At 56.9% G+C, this 17,039-nt stretch overlaps 1 protein-coding gene across 6 annotated transcripts in view; it reads right to left on the bottom strand.

The window, feature by feature from the left end:
- Positions 1–601: 601 nt before the first annotated feature.
- The window catches only part of HDLBP (high density lipoprotein binding protein), a 68,909-nt gene continuing 52,471 nt past the window's right edge, over positions 602–17,039 (bottom strand). For all 6 annotated transcript variants that reach the window (XM_082657796.1, XM_082657795.1, XM_082657800.1 and 3 more), the window contains 14 exons: positions 16,736–16,822; positions 16,458–16,589; positions 13,226–13,444; positions 10,867–11,088; positions 10,551–10,769; positions 9,896–10,034; positions 8,053–8,207; positions 7,179–7,283; positions 6,799–6,933; positions 5,562–5,705; positions 3,782–3,967; positions 3,194–3,310; positions 2,969–3,097; positions 602–2,851 (listed from right to left, as the gene is read on the bottom strand). In XM_082657796.1, the coding sequence (XP_082513922.1) occupies positions 2,765–2,851; positions 2,969–3,097; positions 3,194–3,310; positions 3,782–3,967; positions 5,562–5,705; positions 6,799–6,933; positions 7,179–7,283; positions 8,053–8,207; positions 9,896–10,034; positions 10,551–10,769; positions 10,867–11,088; positions 13,226–13,444; positions 16,458–16,589; positions 16,736–16,822 (2,076 nt within the window). In that variant the 3' untranslated portion in view covers positions 602–2,764. The remainder of the gene's footprint in view (positions 2,852–2,968; positions 3,098–3,193; positions 3,311–3,781; positions 3,968–5,561; positions 5,706–6,798; positions 6,934–7,178; positions 7,284–8,052; positions 8,208–9,895; positions 10,035–10,550; positions 10,770–10,866; positions 11,089–13,225; positions 13,445–16,457; positions 16,590–16,735; positions 16,823–17,039) is intronic.

Genomic DNA, 17,039 nt, shown 5'->3' with positions numbered 1-17,039 from the left:
GTGCCGGGTCACTGTCCACCCCCAACAATGACGCCTCCCAGCGCTGTGGCTCTTGCGGGAACAGTTAACACAGGGCTGAGAACCCTATGCCAGCTGGGAGAACTACACCAAATACCTGTGGGTGTCCAGTTACCACTCAAGAGCATGCTGAGGACACCCCTGGTTTCACAAGACTGAGCACAAGGGCTTCCCTGGTGGCATGGTGGTTAAGAATCCACCTGCCAATGCAGGGGACACAGGTTCGAGCCCTGGTCTGGGAAGATCCCACATGCCGCGGCGCAACTAAGCCCGGGTGCCACACTTACTGAGCCCGTGTGCCACAACTACTGAAGCCCACGCACCTAGAGCCCTCGAGCCACAACCACTGAAGTCCACGTGCCTAGAGCCCGTGCTCCGCTACAAGAGAAGCCACCGCAATGAGAAGCCCACGCACCACAACAAAGAGCAGCCCTCGCTCGTCGCGACTAGAGAAAGCCTGCGTGCAGCAACGAAGACCCAACGCAGCCAAAAATAAAATAAATTAAAAAAAAAAATTCCACTATTTAAAAAAAAAAGAATGAGCACACGCGGGACGTGATAAAATGAGTCCCAGCACACTGTATCTGGTTTCGGGTTTTATTTTAGAATTTATAAAATTCCAGTGTCATCCATATTCATGAGCCTTTACACATGTTTGCATATAATCTCCAAATTTTAAAGTTAAGGCCAAGGGATGGATGGTAGCCATGGACACATATGATATGGAAGACGTTCAACAAGGAGGAGACGGACACACGCGCCCATTCCCGCCAGGCTCTCCCCGCAGCATCGGAGGCCGCAGGGGACAGGCCTGGGCACAGTCATCTCATCCCCTTTAACAACAACCAAAAACAGAGCGAGCGAGACCCCAAACACAGTTTAGGAAAGGGGAGTTTGCATCTATGACGTTTAGCAGTAAATGCACGTGTGCAAAAATCTGTTGTGAGAATTAAAAATTTAACTCTGGGGAGGACAGGGCTGGATGCTGTAGGAAAGACAGAGGGAGGGGGAGGTGTGGGCAGACTCCTGGGGGGCCAGTGGGAAAGGCTCTGAAACTCATGCCGAAGGAGAAGAGGGGATGGTCCTTCCCCTGCGAGGCTCCCAGAGGCGGGGGGGGCCTTTCCTCCTGTCTCCCTGTTGCAATCAACCCCACCTCCTTCGGGGTCACGCAGCCCACCCAGCAGGAGCAAACGCCCCTCCTTTCCTCTCCCAGGTGGCCACGCCTCTGAATGGGCACACTTAAGGCCGCCGGAGCTAGTGGGGACTTGCAGAGGCGACCGCAGTTAGACTCGGGGTCTACTCAGGAACTGAAGAGTCAGAAGGGGTCCGAGCTCCAGTTAATAAATTGAGAGAAAAACTCTGGGAGTGGGGAGAAGGTGGTCAGAGCAGAGACGACTGTCCCCAGGGCACAGGGCAGCTCCTCTACGAGGCCCAGCATCTGGCAAGACAACTCAGAGTGGCCCGTCGCCTCCGTGGACATGGGGCCCCACCTTTCCCTCTTCAGGGTGGACCTTGACCAAGCCGGCTGGGGCCGGGGCACCCTGACCCGCCAAGGCCTGGGGTCCAACCGCGGGACTGACCTACCACACACCTGACAAAGAGGCCGCCAGCAGCACCGGGGCCTCTGGTCCCGGCCGAGCGGCAGCCTCTCTCTACCCCAGGGCCAAGAGGCCTGCCCTTCGAGCATGCATCAGCGGCCACCTGGGGGGGTGGCCCGTGTGCTCCCCGTTGGACGGGCCCACTGGCCACCGACCCAGTGGGTGAGGGACAGCACAGTCTTGAGCCGGGCACTCGGCTTCCAGCCCCCAAGGCCGCAGCAAACACACCCTGAAGCTCGGGACACCCCATACCAGCTCTGAGGTAGAAAGAGGCAACTAACTCAACAGGGGGCATCTGGGAAGGGGTGGGTGCGAGGGAGCGGAAGGTGGTGTAAAACCAAGTCAGCCAGCGTGCAAAGGGTGGGGCCTCCGCCCAGCAGGAGTGGGTGGTCTCCACCTCCCCGGCCAGCCCCCTCCTCTCCACCTGGCGTTCCTCAGGCCCCGCACTCACCAGGCTCACCAGACGCGGGGCCTGCGCCTGTGCGGTCCGGGGCAGAGACCCCGACGGGACACAGGGCAAGCCAGGGCCCCCCAAGAACCGCGTTTCCCTCCTGCCTCCCTGATCCCTCTGGCTCCACCATGGCTCTCCTTTGGGTCTGCGGGCGCCCAGTGTGCACACCGGGCCTCCCGACCTGCCCTGCCCTGGTCTGGGTAACTGGGCTTTTTGGCAGCTGGAAGAAGGCGGAGCACATTCTACAGGGAGGAGCATCTGGACGGCAGGCAGGCATGAGAGAGAGAGGGGGGTGGGAAAGGAAGAGGGCAAACGTTTTGGCTTTTATAAAGTCAAGGAAATTTATTTCCTGAGGTCATGACACAGGAAGTAGACTCGGCTGCACCTGCGGTGCTCTCCTGGCGGAGGCCAGAGCCTCGCTGACGTGCTGGGTGACACCGTCCTGTGACCTCCTTAGTGTTCACAAGAGTGGAGAGCCGCCCAGAGCGAAGGCTGGGAGCAGGCCCCGCGCTACGCTGGGTGCCACCAGGCCCGGGACCGGGCCACACACAGCGCGGGGTGCCGGCTTCGCTGTGAGACCTCGGGGAAGGGGAGCATCGACAATTTACGGAGGGTCCAGCCGCTGGGTCAGATTGAGACAAACCATCATGTGGTGGGTTCAGGTCAGCAGGCTGGAGAGGGTTCTGCTCTTTGATCATTATCGTTTGGGGCCCCATGGGAGGGTCTTGGGGGCCACCTGAGCCCCAAAGCTGGGAAACTCCTCGGAGCTGCTCATATCGGGAGCCTGTGGGGGGAGAGAGGGCTGGGCTTCAGTGACGAGGCCGCCCCCGCCCCCGCCCCCTAGCAGCTTCTGGAACGGCCGCCGAGGCGCACACGCAGGGGCTGGACGGCTGAGCCTCACCTTCTCGCTGCTGCTGGCGGTCCAGGGCGCGTCACGCACCACAAAGCCCCTGGACGGCGCCTTAGACTCCTCGTGGGGGGCGGGCTTCACGTACAGCTGCAGCGCCTCGCTGTCCACCACGTCGGCCAGCTGTGGGTGCGGGGGGGGGTGTCAGTTTGCAGCAGCGATGCCCGACGGGCACCCCTGCACCCGGCCCCAGGTGCCTGCCGCCCAGCCCGGACTCACGTATTCCTCCTCCAGGTTGAGGATGTGGTCGATGGCCTCCTCCACGTTCTCCGGGAGCCCTGTCACGGTCACGCAGTTGGGGTCTGGGGCCCCACTCTGTGGGAAGCGAATGTCCACCTGGAAGGAGCACACACAGCAGCTAAGACGGCTCTGAGGGCCCCGTCGTGTGCGGCTGGGAACGGTCTGTTTCTAGTGAAGATCCCCCCTCGGGAGGACCGGGGCCCTGCGGGGCACCTGGTGTTCAGAGCCGCATGTGCCCTCACAGATGCAGAGCCATCGGCCACCACAGGGCTGCCGCCTTCCGCAGGCCATGCAGGGCGCTGCCGACAGGGTCAACTACACACAGCTGTGACCCCACGCGACCTCTACCTGAGGGACAGAGACCTGAGCCTCGGAAGTCTCCCGATCCGGTTCCCGAGTGTGGTCAGCGACCCAGGCAGGAAGAGGTGAAGCCCCAGGTGGTCCCCGCTGCCCCCTCAACCGGCTCGTGGGGACATAAGTGGCTCGATGGTGCACGGAGCACCCAGCCGCTCCCCCCTGCTGTGCTTTTCGGGCTCAACGCCCTTCACGATCAGGTCGGGGACTCACCTTGAATTCATCCATGATTTTGCGGATGGCTTTGCCACGGGCACCGATGATGCGGGCGTGAACACGGTGGTCTAGCGGGACGTCCTCAGAAACCATCTGTTCGAGTTCACCCACAATTTTCAATATGGCATCCCGGGCAGCTTCTGTATTCTTCTCGTACCCTGTGATGGTAATTTGGTCCTGGGGCTGAGAAAGGAGAATCCGGTCAGAAGAGGGGGCACCCAGGGATGCCTGACTGCGAGCACCGACCCAGCGGGGCGCAGCTCTGTGGGGAGGTGAGAAGAGGGGTAGGCGCTCAGCGGGCCTGGGTGAGGAAGGCCTCACCTTAAGGGTGAGGGGAAACCCAACCAGCTCAGAAGCGAGAGCGCCTAAAACAGCAGGTTACCAGTACGTGTGTTCTCCCGCCCCCCGCACACACTCCACCAGAAAGACAGTCGCGGACGAGCAGGAGGAAGGGCACCGGGCCCCAAAGCCGAGGGGACGCTGGCAGCTGAGGGCACGGGGGTGGGTGGCCTCCATTGGAGGCGTCTCCGCTGGACAGACACACCGACCTGGAGACAAGGTGCAGACAACCGTGGCCGGCACCCCTGCCCCTCAAACCAGCAGGTGAGACGCCAGGGCCGTAAAGATGAGCAGAGCAAATGGGTAACTCAAGGCAGAGAGAAGAAAACTAGAAGCGACAACCTAAAGCCACGCTCCTCAGGACAGGGAAGAGCACTACGCCCACACCGAAGAACACAACACGACGCAGAAGGACCACAGGACACAAACGAACACCTGGACACAAAACAGAAGAGCAGGAACTCGGTGACCCACGCCAGGAGAGAGACAAGAGAAACGCCAGGACACACCAGGGCTGTGGCCAGGTGCCTCCGGTCCCGAAGAAGCAAATGCAGACGGTGGGCGGCGGGCTCCACCCAGAACCCAGCCCAGCAGGGCCCAGACTCCCACCAGCCGGCGGTCCCATCGTCCGCCAAGTACACAACAGCACAGAACAGACTGCAAACGCAGCATAAGCCTCACAGGAAAAAGCCACGAATGCGACCCAGGACCACTCAGCCCCACCTGGCTCATGGAATGCTAACCGAAGTAATCTCAACACTATAAACAGTGACTAAAAACTGATGATTACGTGGAAAAGTTGGGGGAAATAAAAGGTAGTGAAGGCGAAGAGTCTGAACTAAATTCTCAAGATCAAGATAATTTTAAAAAGTCTCGAATGAAGAAGAACAGTAGTTTTATGAACACTGCTTAGAAACACAGAGGTGAAGGAACGGCACTGCCCAAGATGCACCGGGGAGGGTCGGTCAGCAGGGTCAGTGAGGATGCCAGGGGCTGAGTCCAGAGCAGTAAGAGGCTGGGAGGAGAGGAGGCAGGGCGGGGGACGGGAGGGCCCAGGTCACCTCCCAGAGGTTGAGCCTGAGGGGCAGAAAGTGCGAGGGAGGGGGCAGGCAGGGGTGTGCGACGGCCTGGGGGCCATGTCTGGGGGGAGGGGCTGCCTTCCACCGCCCTCTGAGTGCAGCAGGTGGAGGGCCAGGTGGGCATGGGAAAAGTGCTCCAAGCCCATGACAGAGAAGCCTCGTGCGCTGGCCTGGGCCAACATGGGCCCAGACCCCAAGCCACAATCAGCTCCCCAGAGACCTGCTACTCTCATCACCCCTCTGGATACGCCCTAAGTTTGCGCGGTCACTGTCCCCAGGTCAGGACGAAGACCACCGAGAGCCCCTCTGCCCCTGAAGCGCTCCACCGTGGCGTCTGACTCAAGTGGGGTCCTCCTTACCTGGTTCCCATCATCCTTATCAGGAAACTGGATGTTCACGTCATGCTCCAAGCGGATTTGGGTGATCACTGCCCCCTTCCTCCCAATGATTTTGGGGTGATATTTGGGGTCTACAGTGACACTCAGCTTAAAACTCCTTAAAGCCTGCAGATGAGACAAGAGAGAGTGAGGGGGAGGGGGGGCACGTCCGCCTCGGCCCTCAGCATCGCGCGCCCACGCGCCCCTTCCATCCTCAACCTGGAAGGGATCCGTCGTCACCTCTGCAACAAGAACGAGACACGGCCTTCCCGCTAGCCGCTGCGCCCCTTCCGCCATCAGCTAGTAATGAGAACCCGAGGACCTGACCATTCCACAACCACGAGCACAGATCCTTCAGAAAAGAGGGAAAGCTGCGTGCTGGTAACCGACAGGCCTGGCACAGCACACAGCAAGCCCTGGGCTCTACTACCCTAACTTGTGAGACAGAGACCTGATGAGTAAGTATTAAAAAGTTCTGGGTCTTTTGGGGTAGGGGTACGAAAGCAGGCAAAAAAAAACACCCCAAAACCAAACCAAACCAACAAAAAACCCACAAAAGGGAACAAAAGCGCTAAGGGATGTCCACAGGCAGAGGCCCAGGCAAAGCCCTGGGCAGAGAAGGGCCCCCATGGCCTGTGCCGAGGCTGAGACAGCAGGGACCACAGACTCGTGAGGTTCACGGGCCCTGCCCCATCACCAGACGCCAGGAAGGGTCCCCTCAGCAAGGAGTCCGTGACCCCACAGAAAATGTAAGTTCCCGAACACCCGCCCCTGCGTGCATCGCTCGTGGAATCCTCCCAACGCCAGCCCCACAGAGAGGCAAAGCGGCTTCTCACGTCCACCCAACGGCAGGGAAACAGCACCGAGGGCGTCAGTGGGAGCCGTGTGGGAGCACAGTCACATGTTGGGGGGAGAGGGGGTCTTTCCTAGCAATGGCTCCCAGGCCTCCCCAGCTGAACCTTCCCTGTAAGGTTGGCAAATGTCTTCAAATTTACTCAAGAAACAGCTAATTAACGTGGAAGCCCCCCTTTGCCACCGTTACGTCAAGAAGAAAGGGCCACGGCCCCAACACTGCCTCTGCTGAAAGCTCGCTGCACGGTGGGTCAACTGGCTCTCCCGCTGCCACCTGACTTCATTGGCTGAGGGGCAGCCCGGGAGCTGGAGGTCGGGGCCCCCCGGGTGATCCTCCCTGGCCCACGCAGCCCCGCCCGGCCCTCACCCGGTCTTCTTGCTCTGCCTGCAGCTCCTTCACCCGCTCCAGCAGCCCAGCCTTGGCCCGGTCCAAATTCGCAGCCAGGCCTGTGATGGCGATGATGTCAGACTGCAGTTCAGGTGCCGGGACGTGAATATTCACCTGTGCGGAGACGGGGACAGGCCTGATGCACGTGCAGGACAGACACGTGTCTATCTGGTCCCCACCAGCGGGGAGCCTAGGAGCCGTGATCAGCTGTCCACCTGTCCCTTTGGCCAGGGACACAACTGCAGGCTCAGGACAAGGCGGGTGGGACGTGAAGCCCCACTCCGAGGGCTGACCTCCTGACCTGGGGGGCACCCCCCCGACACCTGGTCTCCGGGGAAAGGACCCGCCAACAGCTGTACCTCAAACTCGTCCATCATCTTGCGGATCCCGCTTCCCTTCTGCCCGATGATGTACCGGTGAAGGTCAAAAGGCACCTCCACTTCAATGGTGACGGGAACCAGCGCCTGCAGGGCAGGGGGTGAGGTTAGGCCTGAGAGCGAAGAGCAGAGGGACCCTGTGGGCTCAGCAACAGGTCTTCATGGAGCACAGGGGACGAGCCTGTGACAATCGAACCTTCTGTGCCATTCCACTCGGACTGAGAATGCTGCCTAGACCTTTGACTCAACAGAGGACACGGAAAAAGGATGTGGAATGCAGTCTTCAGGTCAATGCTGGCAGAGCAAACAGACCCGGGCCTGTGCTCAACGCGGCAGCCCCTTGCAGAAGCAAAGCAGCACAACTCCAGGGAGAGGCATCAGGGGCCCACAGAGGAGGGGAGTGGGGCTCACAAAGAGGCTCGCCCTGATCCCAGCCTCGCTGAGACCCTAGAGTGGGTCAGAGCAATGGGACACCACCCGGGACCACAGACTCCACTATCCCGACTGCAGCCCCGACCGTGCCCTTTACCTCGGCAAGCTGCTTGCCCCACTTGACCCGTGATACGACAGAACCCGTTCTGTCCACTGAGGTGGCGCTCAGCAATTACTCATCCTTGTGAGCCCCGGCAGCTGCACACCACGGAGGGTGAGTCCGAGCCCCGCCAGCTCCGCGCCCGTCCTTGGCCCGGGCCTGCAGCCCTGCTCCTGGGCTGTGACCCAGTCCAGTACCTTCCGCAGTGCGAGCCGAGGTGCTTGGGCTCAAGTGACTAGAGCCGCTCTCCCTCCCCGCCCCCACCCCGGTGCCTGCTGATGGGCCCCCAGGGACGTGGGAGTGGTGGTGGGGTTCTGAACGCACCTCGAGGGCTTCCTTGGCGGCCTCACACTTCTCCTTCCGGCCGGAGATGACGATGATGTCGCACCTCCTGGGGGAGCCGGGCTCGGCCTCCTTGCCATCCCTCCCCTCCCCCGCGTCGTCACCATTCTCCTGGACAGCAGGCTCCACACTGTGCACTAGGGACAGGGAAGGGGCAACTCAAGCTGCTGAGCGCCCAGGCCCAGGCCATCCTACGGGCCACCGCACGACGCTCGTCCCTGTCCAGACCCATACACTGGTCCAGCGCCTACGGGGGGTGCTGGTGGGGAGGGAAGAGTCCTGCCTGACTCCGGGAGGACGCTGGCTGGCTGGGGGAGGAGACAGACCTGCGGGAGGGGCACGGAGCAGGGCCCACTGCGCCCGAGAGGGAAGGAGACCAGTGCCCGGATGGTCATGACAACCCAAGTGACCCGTGCTGGGTGGAGGCAGCCAGGAGGGGCTGGAGAAGATGGCTGGGGAGGGGCCAGCTTCTTGTGCCAGGAAGCCAGCAAATCCCAGAGCACTGGGGGGCACGGGAGCCGGCGGCGTGGCTCCCCTGGCCCCTCTAGGATCTGGGCGTGGCCGAAATAAACAACACGACATTCGTGGAGCGAGACAGAACCCAGGAGCGAATGAGCACACAGACACAACGGCCTAAAGCAATCACGACCCTGGACTGAGCTGGGGAAAGGTGTGGGCTCGGCAGGACACTTTTAAGATCAGCAGAACCTGCATGTGGACGACGAACTAGGCCGCAGTATCACGTAACACTGGATCTTCTGAGTCTGGTGAGTGATAGAAGAGAATGCTCTCATCCTTACGAAGAAGCCACTACAGGTAAAGGGTGCGTCTCAAGATTACATTTAAATAACTCAGAAAAAACAAGCGTGCCTGTGTGTAAGGGAGGGGGGTGAATCTGGATGTATCTTTACACCATCCTGTGTAATCTTTCTTTAATGTGAAGTTTCAAAATGAGGAAGTAAACGTTCAAGCGTGAAACATAAATGTGACAAATACGATTTAACTCGTTTCTACTCAAAACAGCCCATCTTCTCAGGAAACCAGGAGCTTCAACAGCCATGACAAGCTCCGTAGAGGACAGAGGACAGAGCAATGGGAGTGCACCCTGCAGGCCACAGGGCTGCCACCAGACCCAACGGGTCAACAGGAAGGAGATGGGCAAGCAAGGAGGACACGGGATTTACAAAGTTGGGTCTGAGACACCAGCTAGATCTGTATCCCGCAGGTCACCTCCCTGACCATCGATCGCCCTGCCCTGCCCTGTCCCGTCCCCGGGGGCACAAGCACAACCAGGTGACAGGCAGGACACCTGGAGCTGAAGGGCCGTCCCATAAAGGCAGCCAGCCATTCAGACGGTGCCCTCTGGCCGGTCAGTGGCTGCCTCATGAGAGGGGTGCTGGCAACGGGGAGGAGGTGCTGCCGGGACGGAGCCCAGCACACGTGGCACACAGAGGGCCCGGAAAAAGCGGCAGGCCTGCACTCAGGGCTCCCCACTGCACAGGAGGCTGCAGGTGCTTTGCTCTCCCCTGGCTTGGTCACCAGCAGCTGTGAACCTCTAGGAGATCTGAAGGGCACCTCACCACCCTGGAGCAACTAACACAGCCCACCTCTGAGAAACCAGGGAGTGACCCTGAACCTCTGGAAGCCCCCAGGACAGCCGACCGTACTGGCAGTGCACCCGCGCAGGAGCCCCAGGAAAGGAGGAGCTTCACCAGGACAGCCAACAGCCGCCACCACCTACCCTAGGCTGGGACCACACACACACACACACACACACACACCCACCCTCCGCTTCGCAAGCACAGGGCTCACCGCAAGGACTCACCTGGGTTCTCTTCTCTGTCTGGGAATTTAATCTGAACGTTATAGTCCCGAGTAATCTGTTGGATTTTGGAACCTTTGGGGCCCATGACCGATCGATGGAATTTCTGGGGTATGGCGCATTCTATGGTCACCTGGGCTTCCTGTGGGGAGACAGAGCAAAAAGAAAATAACCAGCAAAGGTTAGTTGCTTAGGGTCAAATTCACATCCATCGCTTTCGTTTCCGTCCCCCTATAGCCGCTTCCCAGCATACGGACAGCCTGCGGTGCAGGGCAGGGCCAAAGGGGAGGCCTCTTTCTGAAGCGCTTCCCAAAAAGCGTACCGCCCAGAACTAGAACGTAACATCTCACTGCTCTGCAGACAAAGGAGGGCCCCTCCCCCACCGCACTGCAGGAGGTGCTGTTAGGAGCCATCCCTCAAGGGATGACGTTTGGAGGCTGGGCTGGTCCACAAGGAGGGTGAGGTTCTAAAGGCTGGTTCAGAAACCCCACACGTTTTCAGGGGACCTCTCCCCTTGGGAGGAGCAGGGGGAGGCCGGTCCTTGTGGGATGCCCACCCACCATCAGGAAGGAGGCTGAACACCAGACCCCTGGCGCTGCCGAGGGAGCGTCCACCCGCCTCGGGGCCTGGAACCCTGCCGAGCCTCCCGGGCGCCCACCAGGTCCTCGATGATCTCCTGGATGCGCTTCTTGGCTGCCTCCACGCAGTCCTTGGCCCCCTTGAGGGTGACCTTGTCGCTCTGCGTGCCGGAGCGTGGGAAGCTAACCATCACACCGCCGTACTCCTCAGCGATCTCGCGCAGAACCTGGCCTCTCCGGATGACAAAGTGACGGTGGTGCTTGGGGTCCACCAGCATGTAGTCTTCAACCACGTTGTCCTGCGGCGTTGCGAGAAGGGCGCAGTGTGACCCGCCCTGCTGAGCGCGCCGGGACCCCAGGGCCCCCAGCCAGGGCCCGGCCCCCACCAGGCCTCACCAGGCTCCGGATCAGGGCCTCCAGCTCCTTCTGGGCCTCCCTGACGGCGCCCTCCTTCCCTATGATGGTGATCAGGTCCTGGTCCCTGTCCTCAGCCGCCGGGAAGATGACGCGGGCCCCGGTGCTGTCACGCACCTTGCGGATGTTGCCGCCCCCTTTGCCGATGAGGAACTTGTGATACTCCGGCTTGGCGCGGATGTCGACAGTGAAACTCTTGGTTTGCTGCAGAAACCAACCCCACGTTTGTTGGCCTGAGCCACCTGCCTGGGCCCTGGAGCAGGTGACGAAGAGGGCCTAGGGGTTGGCGCTGTGAGGGGGAGTTCTCCTCACAGTGTCACCAACGTCCCTCCAAAGGGGGCTACTCAAACCTCAGCAAGCACGTGGACAGACACCCGGACAACATGGTACTCGCATTTCCTCCCCTCCACGATCAGAGACACCAAGGTGGGGACAGCACTCAGCCTAGAGCCCCAGGCCTGCCACTGACCAGCAATGACCAAGCTTCTGCGAGCTGCTCTCTATCTCCATCTGCAAAGGGGACGTGGGCTGGGGGGACTGCACCCGCACAACAGGAAGCCCATGGCACGCCGGGAGCTTCTCCCAGCCCGGGCACCCACACTGCTCCCGACGCCAGTGGACAGCGCCCTGTCCAGTCCTCACTCCCTAGGGCTCCAGGTGACCTACGCACCACCAGCTGCAACCTCCAACTCGGAGACGGCCAAGCCAACCAAGGCCCACATCTGACACCACGAAAGGCCCTGGCCTGGCGACCTCGCTGAGATGCCGGTTCCTCTGGCAGAAGCGCCAGGAGAAATGTGAGGGGGACACACCCCCAGGCGGACAAGCCCATGCCGGGCAACCACGCTCCTTTCTCTTGTCATGAAACCCGGCCCCCAAGCTAAACGGTGAACAGCCTAAGTCTGTTATCTTTGAGTGCCGGTTTCGCAAAACACCACTGAGAATCCTCAATTTTTCAGACAGACACTCGCAAATAGCAGCATTCTAAAAGCTAACGAGTTAGCTGAGCCCAGCCCAGCAACATGATACAGGATGAGACATCAAAAACAGGTGGGGTTCGCCCCGGAAACGCCAAAGTTGGTTAAACACCAAATCAATCTAATATCTGCACTAAAAAAAGAAAAACCAGGTGATCATGTCAACAGATCCTACAATACACCCATTCCTGAAAAAAACGCTCAGCACACTCGGAACAGAAGGGAACTTCCTCAGCTGCATAAAGAGCGACTGCCAAAGACCCAGAGCACAGCTCACGTCCCGCACGGCGAAGGGCCGAGGGCTGCCCCGAGCCCACGCCAGGCGAGGCTGTCCGCTCACCACGGCTACTGAACAGCGCACGGGAGGTCCAAGCAACGTAGTAAATAAACAAGACACACAGGCGGTACAGGGCAGAAAGAAAAAGAACTGCACGTTCACAGATGGTGTGTTTCACCTGTAAAACTCACAAGAATCCACAAAAAAAGGTACTGTCACTGATAAGTGAGCTGTAGACCAGATGCATAAAATAAGGCCAATATGCAAAAATCAAATATGCTTCTACATGCAACAGTAACTGGAGATTGAAGTGCCAATCGTATAAAAAGTACCATTTATAATAAAAACAAACTAAAATCAAAACAGACATAAACCTAACAAAACGCGAACAAGATCTTCACGCTAAAAACTACCAAACACCAATGAAAAATCAGAGTTTAAAAATTGAATCGATGTGGACTGGAAGATTCAAAACTGCCGAGACAACAATTCTCCCTGCTTTGATCTTCAGATCCAACATGACCCTAATCAAAATCCAAGCAGGATTTCGCTCTAGAAATTGACAAGCTGGCTCCAAAATGCATATGGAAAGGCGAAGGGTCTAGAAGAGACAGAGCAGTTTAAAAAGCACGAAGCTGAAGGCCTCCCGAGACGTCCCACAAAGCGGGCCGTCCACTGCGGTGCTGCTGAAACGGAGCCAAGTCCACAAACAGAGCGGCACCTGGGATTTTAACAAAAGGGCAAAGGCGACTGAGTCAACAGAGGACCTTGGGAGGTGACAGTCAAAAGGTTTTTATTTGAGTGGCGGTCACATGAACGTATGCTTGTCGAAACTCAGAGCTATACACTAAACTTTACTGTATGTAAATCATACTTGAGGGAAAAAGCCCCAAATAACAAGCCTAGCAGCACATTTTCTACACTGAATATGTAGGCATCCGAGTTGGAAAGGCCCTTCGGTGGGGGCAAGAATCAGAGACATACAGGTATATACAGGTGTTTGCTAACCTGCCACACAGAGAGGGTGTGTGGAGGCGCCCAGCGTGACAAGAGGACAGACACAGTGACCCTCCTGGGCGGTGCTCACCTTCTCCTCCGCCAGGTGCAGGAGCTGTTTCCGGGCCTTCTCCACGTCCGAGGAAGGGCCCCTGATGATCACGGTGTCACTTCCCGAACCCTCCACGGGGAAGTGGATGTGGACCCCACCGCACTCCTCCATGATGGAGCGGATGAGGCGGCCCTTGGTGCCGATGAGCGAGTTGTGCAGCTTGGCAGGGATGGAGACCTCCACCTCGGCTATGTTGGCCTGAAATGACACACAGCACGAGCGAGCCAGGTTTTTGTGTGGCGGGAAAGGGCAGACATGCCGCGGAGGGAAAGCCGTGACGTCACACAAGATGTCTCCCTCAGGCGCCTGCAGCAGAGGCAGGGCCGAGATGCCCGAGGACCAACCCTCCCAAGAGCCCCATAAGCAAGGACCCTGCCTCTACTCAAGGCGGAGCACAGGGACTGGATCACCTCCCACGTGACACAGCGACAAGACGCCGGAGACAGGAAACAGGCCAAGCCTGGTCCCTGCCCGCGGCCAAGCCCCTGCATCAAGCATGCAGCCCTGACAGCCCAGGGAGAGCGCAGCCCCCAGCACTGCAAGCTCACGGGCTGAATGTGCAGGGAGACCAGCCGGGCCAGGGAAAGGACCGCCACAGACCCGGGACCAAGCACCGCTGTGATCCCACCCAACAAATCTAAAAAGCAAGTCCGAAAAGGAGCAAACTGTTTTAAAGTAACTTATCGAAGCTCAAAGCTATTTATAGAAATGCAAAAATATCCAGCACCCACCAAAGTAAACCTCATAATATCTAGCATCCAATTAAAAAACAAACAAAAAACCGGACATGCAAAAACAACGCATCACGAGGAATGAACAACGGAAAACAGCCCAGAAATGACACAGAGTTAGAGCCAGTGGGCCAAGGACACTAAAACAGGGATTTTCATCACTAGACTACACAGGTCAAAAAGCCAAAGGCAAGCTGAACGTGTCAAGCATAAAAACAAATGGCTGAAACTGAACTTGTAGAGGTGAAGACAATATATGAAAAGAGGAAAATATACTTGGTATAATCACAGATCAGACATTGCAAAAAACTAATGACCTTGAAGAGACTGTTGAAAGGAGGGAAAAAAGCACTCCTCCTCCCCAAGCAAATAAAAAGGCACTGGTGGACAGCAGGGCAAGGTCAAGCTGCCTAGCACCAGGTAATCTGAGTTTCCGGACGACAGAAAAAAACAGTGAGAAATAACGACCCAAATATTTCCAAATCTGAAGACAACTCTAACCTCACATATGCAAGAAGCTCGATGAGAGCTTCAAACTCCAAAGAAACACGAATGAAATTACGCCAGGACACATCGTAAGTTGCTAAAAGCTGGTGATATGATCATTAAACAGGCCAGAGGAGCAAGGATGACATCAGGTGTCTCGTCGGAAACCACGTTAAGTGAGAGACACTGAGGCAAAGCCTCGAGTGCTGAACGAAAGCCACCAACCTGAGGATGTGGGGCTGGTGGGGATGCGAGATGGTGCAGCCACTGTGGAAGACAGTCTGGTGTTTCTTACAAAACCAAATGTTACTCTTACGACACGATCCATCTTACTACTTACTACTGAGTAAAAGAAGCCAGTATGAAAAGGCTGCATGCTATTCCAACTATTTGACATTCTGGAAAAGGCAAACTATGGGGCCAGTGAAAAGATTGGTAGTTGTCACCGTTTGGAGGGAGGGAGGGATGAAGAGCTAGAGCGCAGAGGATATGTTGACGTGGGTGTATTTTCTTATTAAGATGCATGTAGGGTTTACGGTATGTCGACAAAACACAGTGGCGGGCGCAGGGCTGGAGGCCCACTGTTCTCAGTTCCTTACACTGAGTTTCAAGCAGCATCAAGTCACCTGAAGACAGGCTGTGGGAAGTTGAAGATGTATATACCAAACACCGTAAAGCAACCACGAAAATAAAACCAAGGTGCACCCAACAGACCGAAACAGGAGGTTAAGGGAAGCATAAAAACATCTAACGCAAAAGAAGGCAGAAAAGAGAACAAAGTAGATGGGACAAAGAGAAACACACAGCAAGACAGGAGGTTTAAATCCAAGTGCTCTACGTAAAATAATCACACTGAGGGGGCCAGGGGCTGGGGAGAGGGAAGGAAGAGCTGTTATTTGGTGGGGACAGAGTCTCCGTTTGGGAAGATGAAACCGTTCTGGAGGTGGCGGTGGTGACGGCTGCACAACAGTATGAATGGCCTTAGTGCCACTGAACTGGACTGGACATTTAAAAGTGGTTAGGATGCTGAATTTTGTTTTTCAAACTTCACAATTTTAAAAATGGAAAAATTATAGTCACATTAAATGTAATTTAATTAACTTACTAAGTGTATGTAATAAAACTTGCCATACATACCACAGAAACATATATAATTACTAATGTGATTAAAACGTAAACACTTTTATTTAAAAGGCAGAGACTGTCAGACTGAATAAAAAAGCAAGCTGCCTAAAAGAATCTCACTTTGATAAGAGAAAAAGTAGATTTCAGAGAAAAGAATATTACGAGGGTTAAAAGGAGATCATTCTACAATGCTGCAAATTACGTATACTAGGAATGAGAAAGATGACATTACCAGAGACAGGAAAGAGATAATACGTGAACATTAAGAAAATTTTTACACCAGTTAACTTGACAACTTAGATAAAAGAGGAAACCCCTTGAAAGACACAAACTACAAAGCTCACACAAGAAGGAACATGATCTCCTGTGATGAAGCGTCACCCGGCAGTGAAAAGCAGCACTGACACATGTGACAACGTGGTGAATCTGGAAGGACCTGTGGTCTGAGAACAGCGAGGCCTGCGTGCGGGCGGAGGCGCCACGGTTCCCCTCACACAGTGAAGCAGGAAACTCACCCCAACCCACGGCAGCGCAGAGACCAGGGTGGATGGGGGGGCGCCAGGAGCCCAGTGGGGCAGAGGCGGGAGTGAAGGGGGATGAGGGTATTTCGGGGTGACGGTGTGCGCTATCTGGATCGTGGTGGTGACTCCAGCGGTCAAAACTTACACTGCACACTTTAAACACATGCAGTCTCTTGCCTGTTAACTTTTCAAAAAATTGAAAAAAAAAAAAAAAAAAAGTAACACCTTCAGAATGGGACGATTTCCAAGCACCTGAGTGGGACAAGCGGCAGGCATCTCTTGGTGGCCCACCCGGCCCTGCGCCCCAGGCCCCAGGCTAGAGCACCCCGCCACACAGCGTCCCGTTACCAGGTCTTTCTGGATGGACAGGATGCGGCTCCGGGCGGCCTCGCAGTTGGCTCGCTTGCCTGTGATGATGATGGTCTCCGAGTTGCTGTTCTCTGCAGGAAGGTCGATCTTGGTGTTGCTTTCCTCCCGGATCTACAAGGAACGAGGGGACCGTGAGGGGCTGACTTCCCAGGGCTGGGCAGCAAGGCTCCCTTCTTCAGCTCTAAAGCCAGAACAGTGCAGGGCTATGGGGGCAGGGGGGGCAGAGCCAAGATTCGGGAGACACGCCGGCCGGTCACCTTTTTAATGTTTGCACCTCCTTTCCCAATGATGTTCTTATGAAACTGTTTGAAGATCGGAACAGAAATTGAATAGCTATTTTCCACCTAAAAAACACAAAAGATGGTACAATTAACCGTCGTACTACAGATTGACTTTTCCTTCTTGTGCCTGAAGCTGAGACGGAATGACAGGATTCTGCGACCTACTTCTCTCCCCACCTGACCTCCAGAGATTTGTCACAGGAAAGGTGAGACAACTTATCCGACAACTGACCAACCGGGCGTGCCAGTCAGCTACCGCAAAGTCCCTCCCGGGAAGAGC

This window comes from Grampus griseus (assembly GCF_964374135.1).
Source record: "Grampus griseus genome assembly, chromosome: 7".
Lineage (NCBI taxonomy): Eukaryota > Metazoa > Chordata > Mammalia > Artiodactyla > Delphinidae > Grampus > Grampus griseus.
The sequence above is the reverse complement of the archived record's forward strand: the minus strand, read 5'-3'. Positions and strand labels throughout refer to the sequence as shown.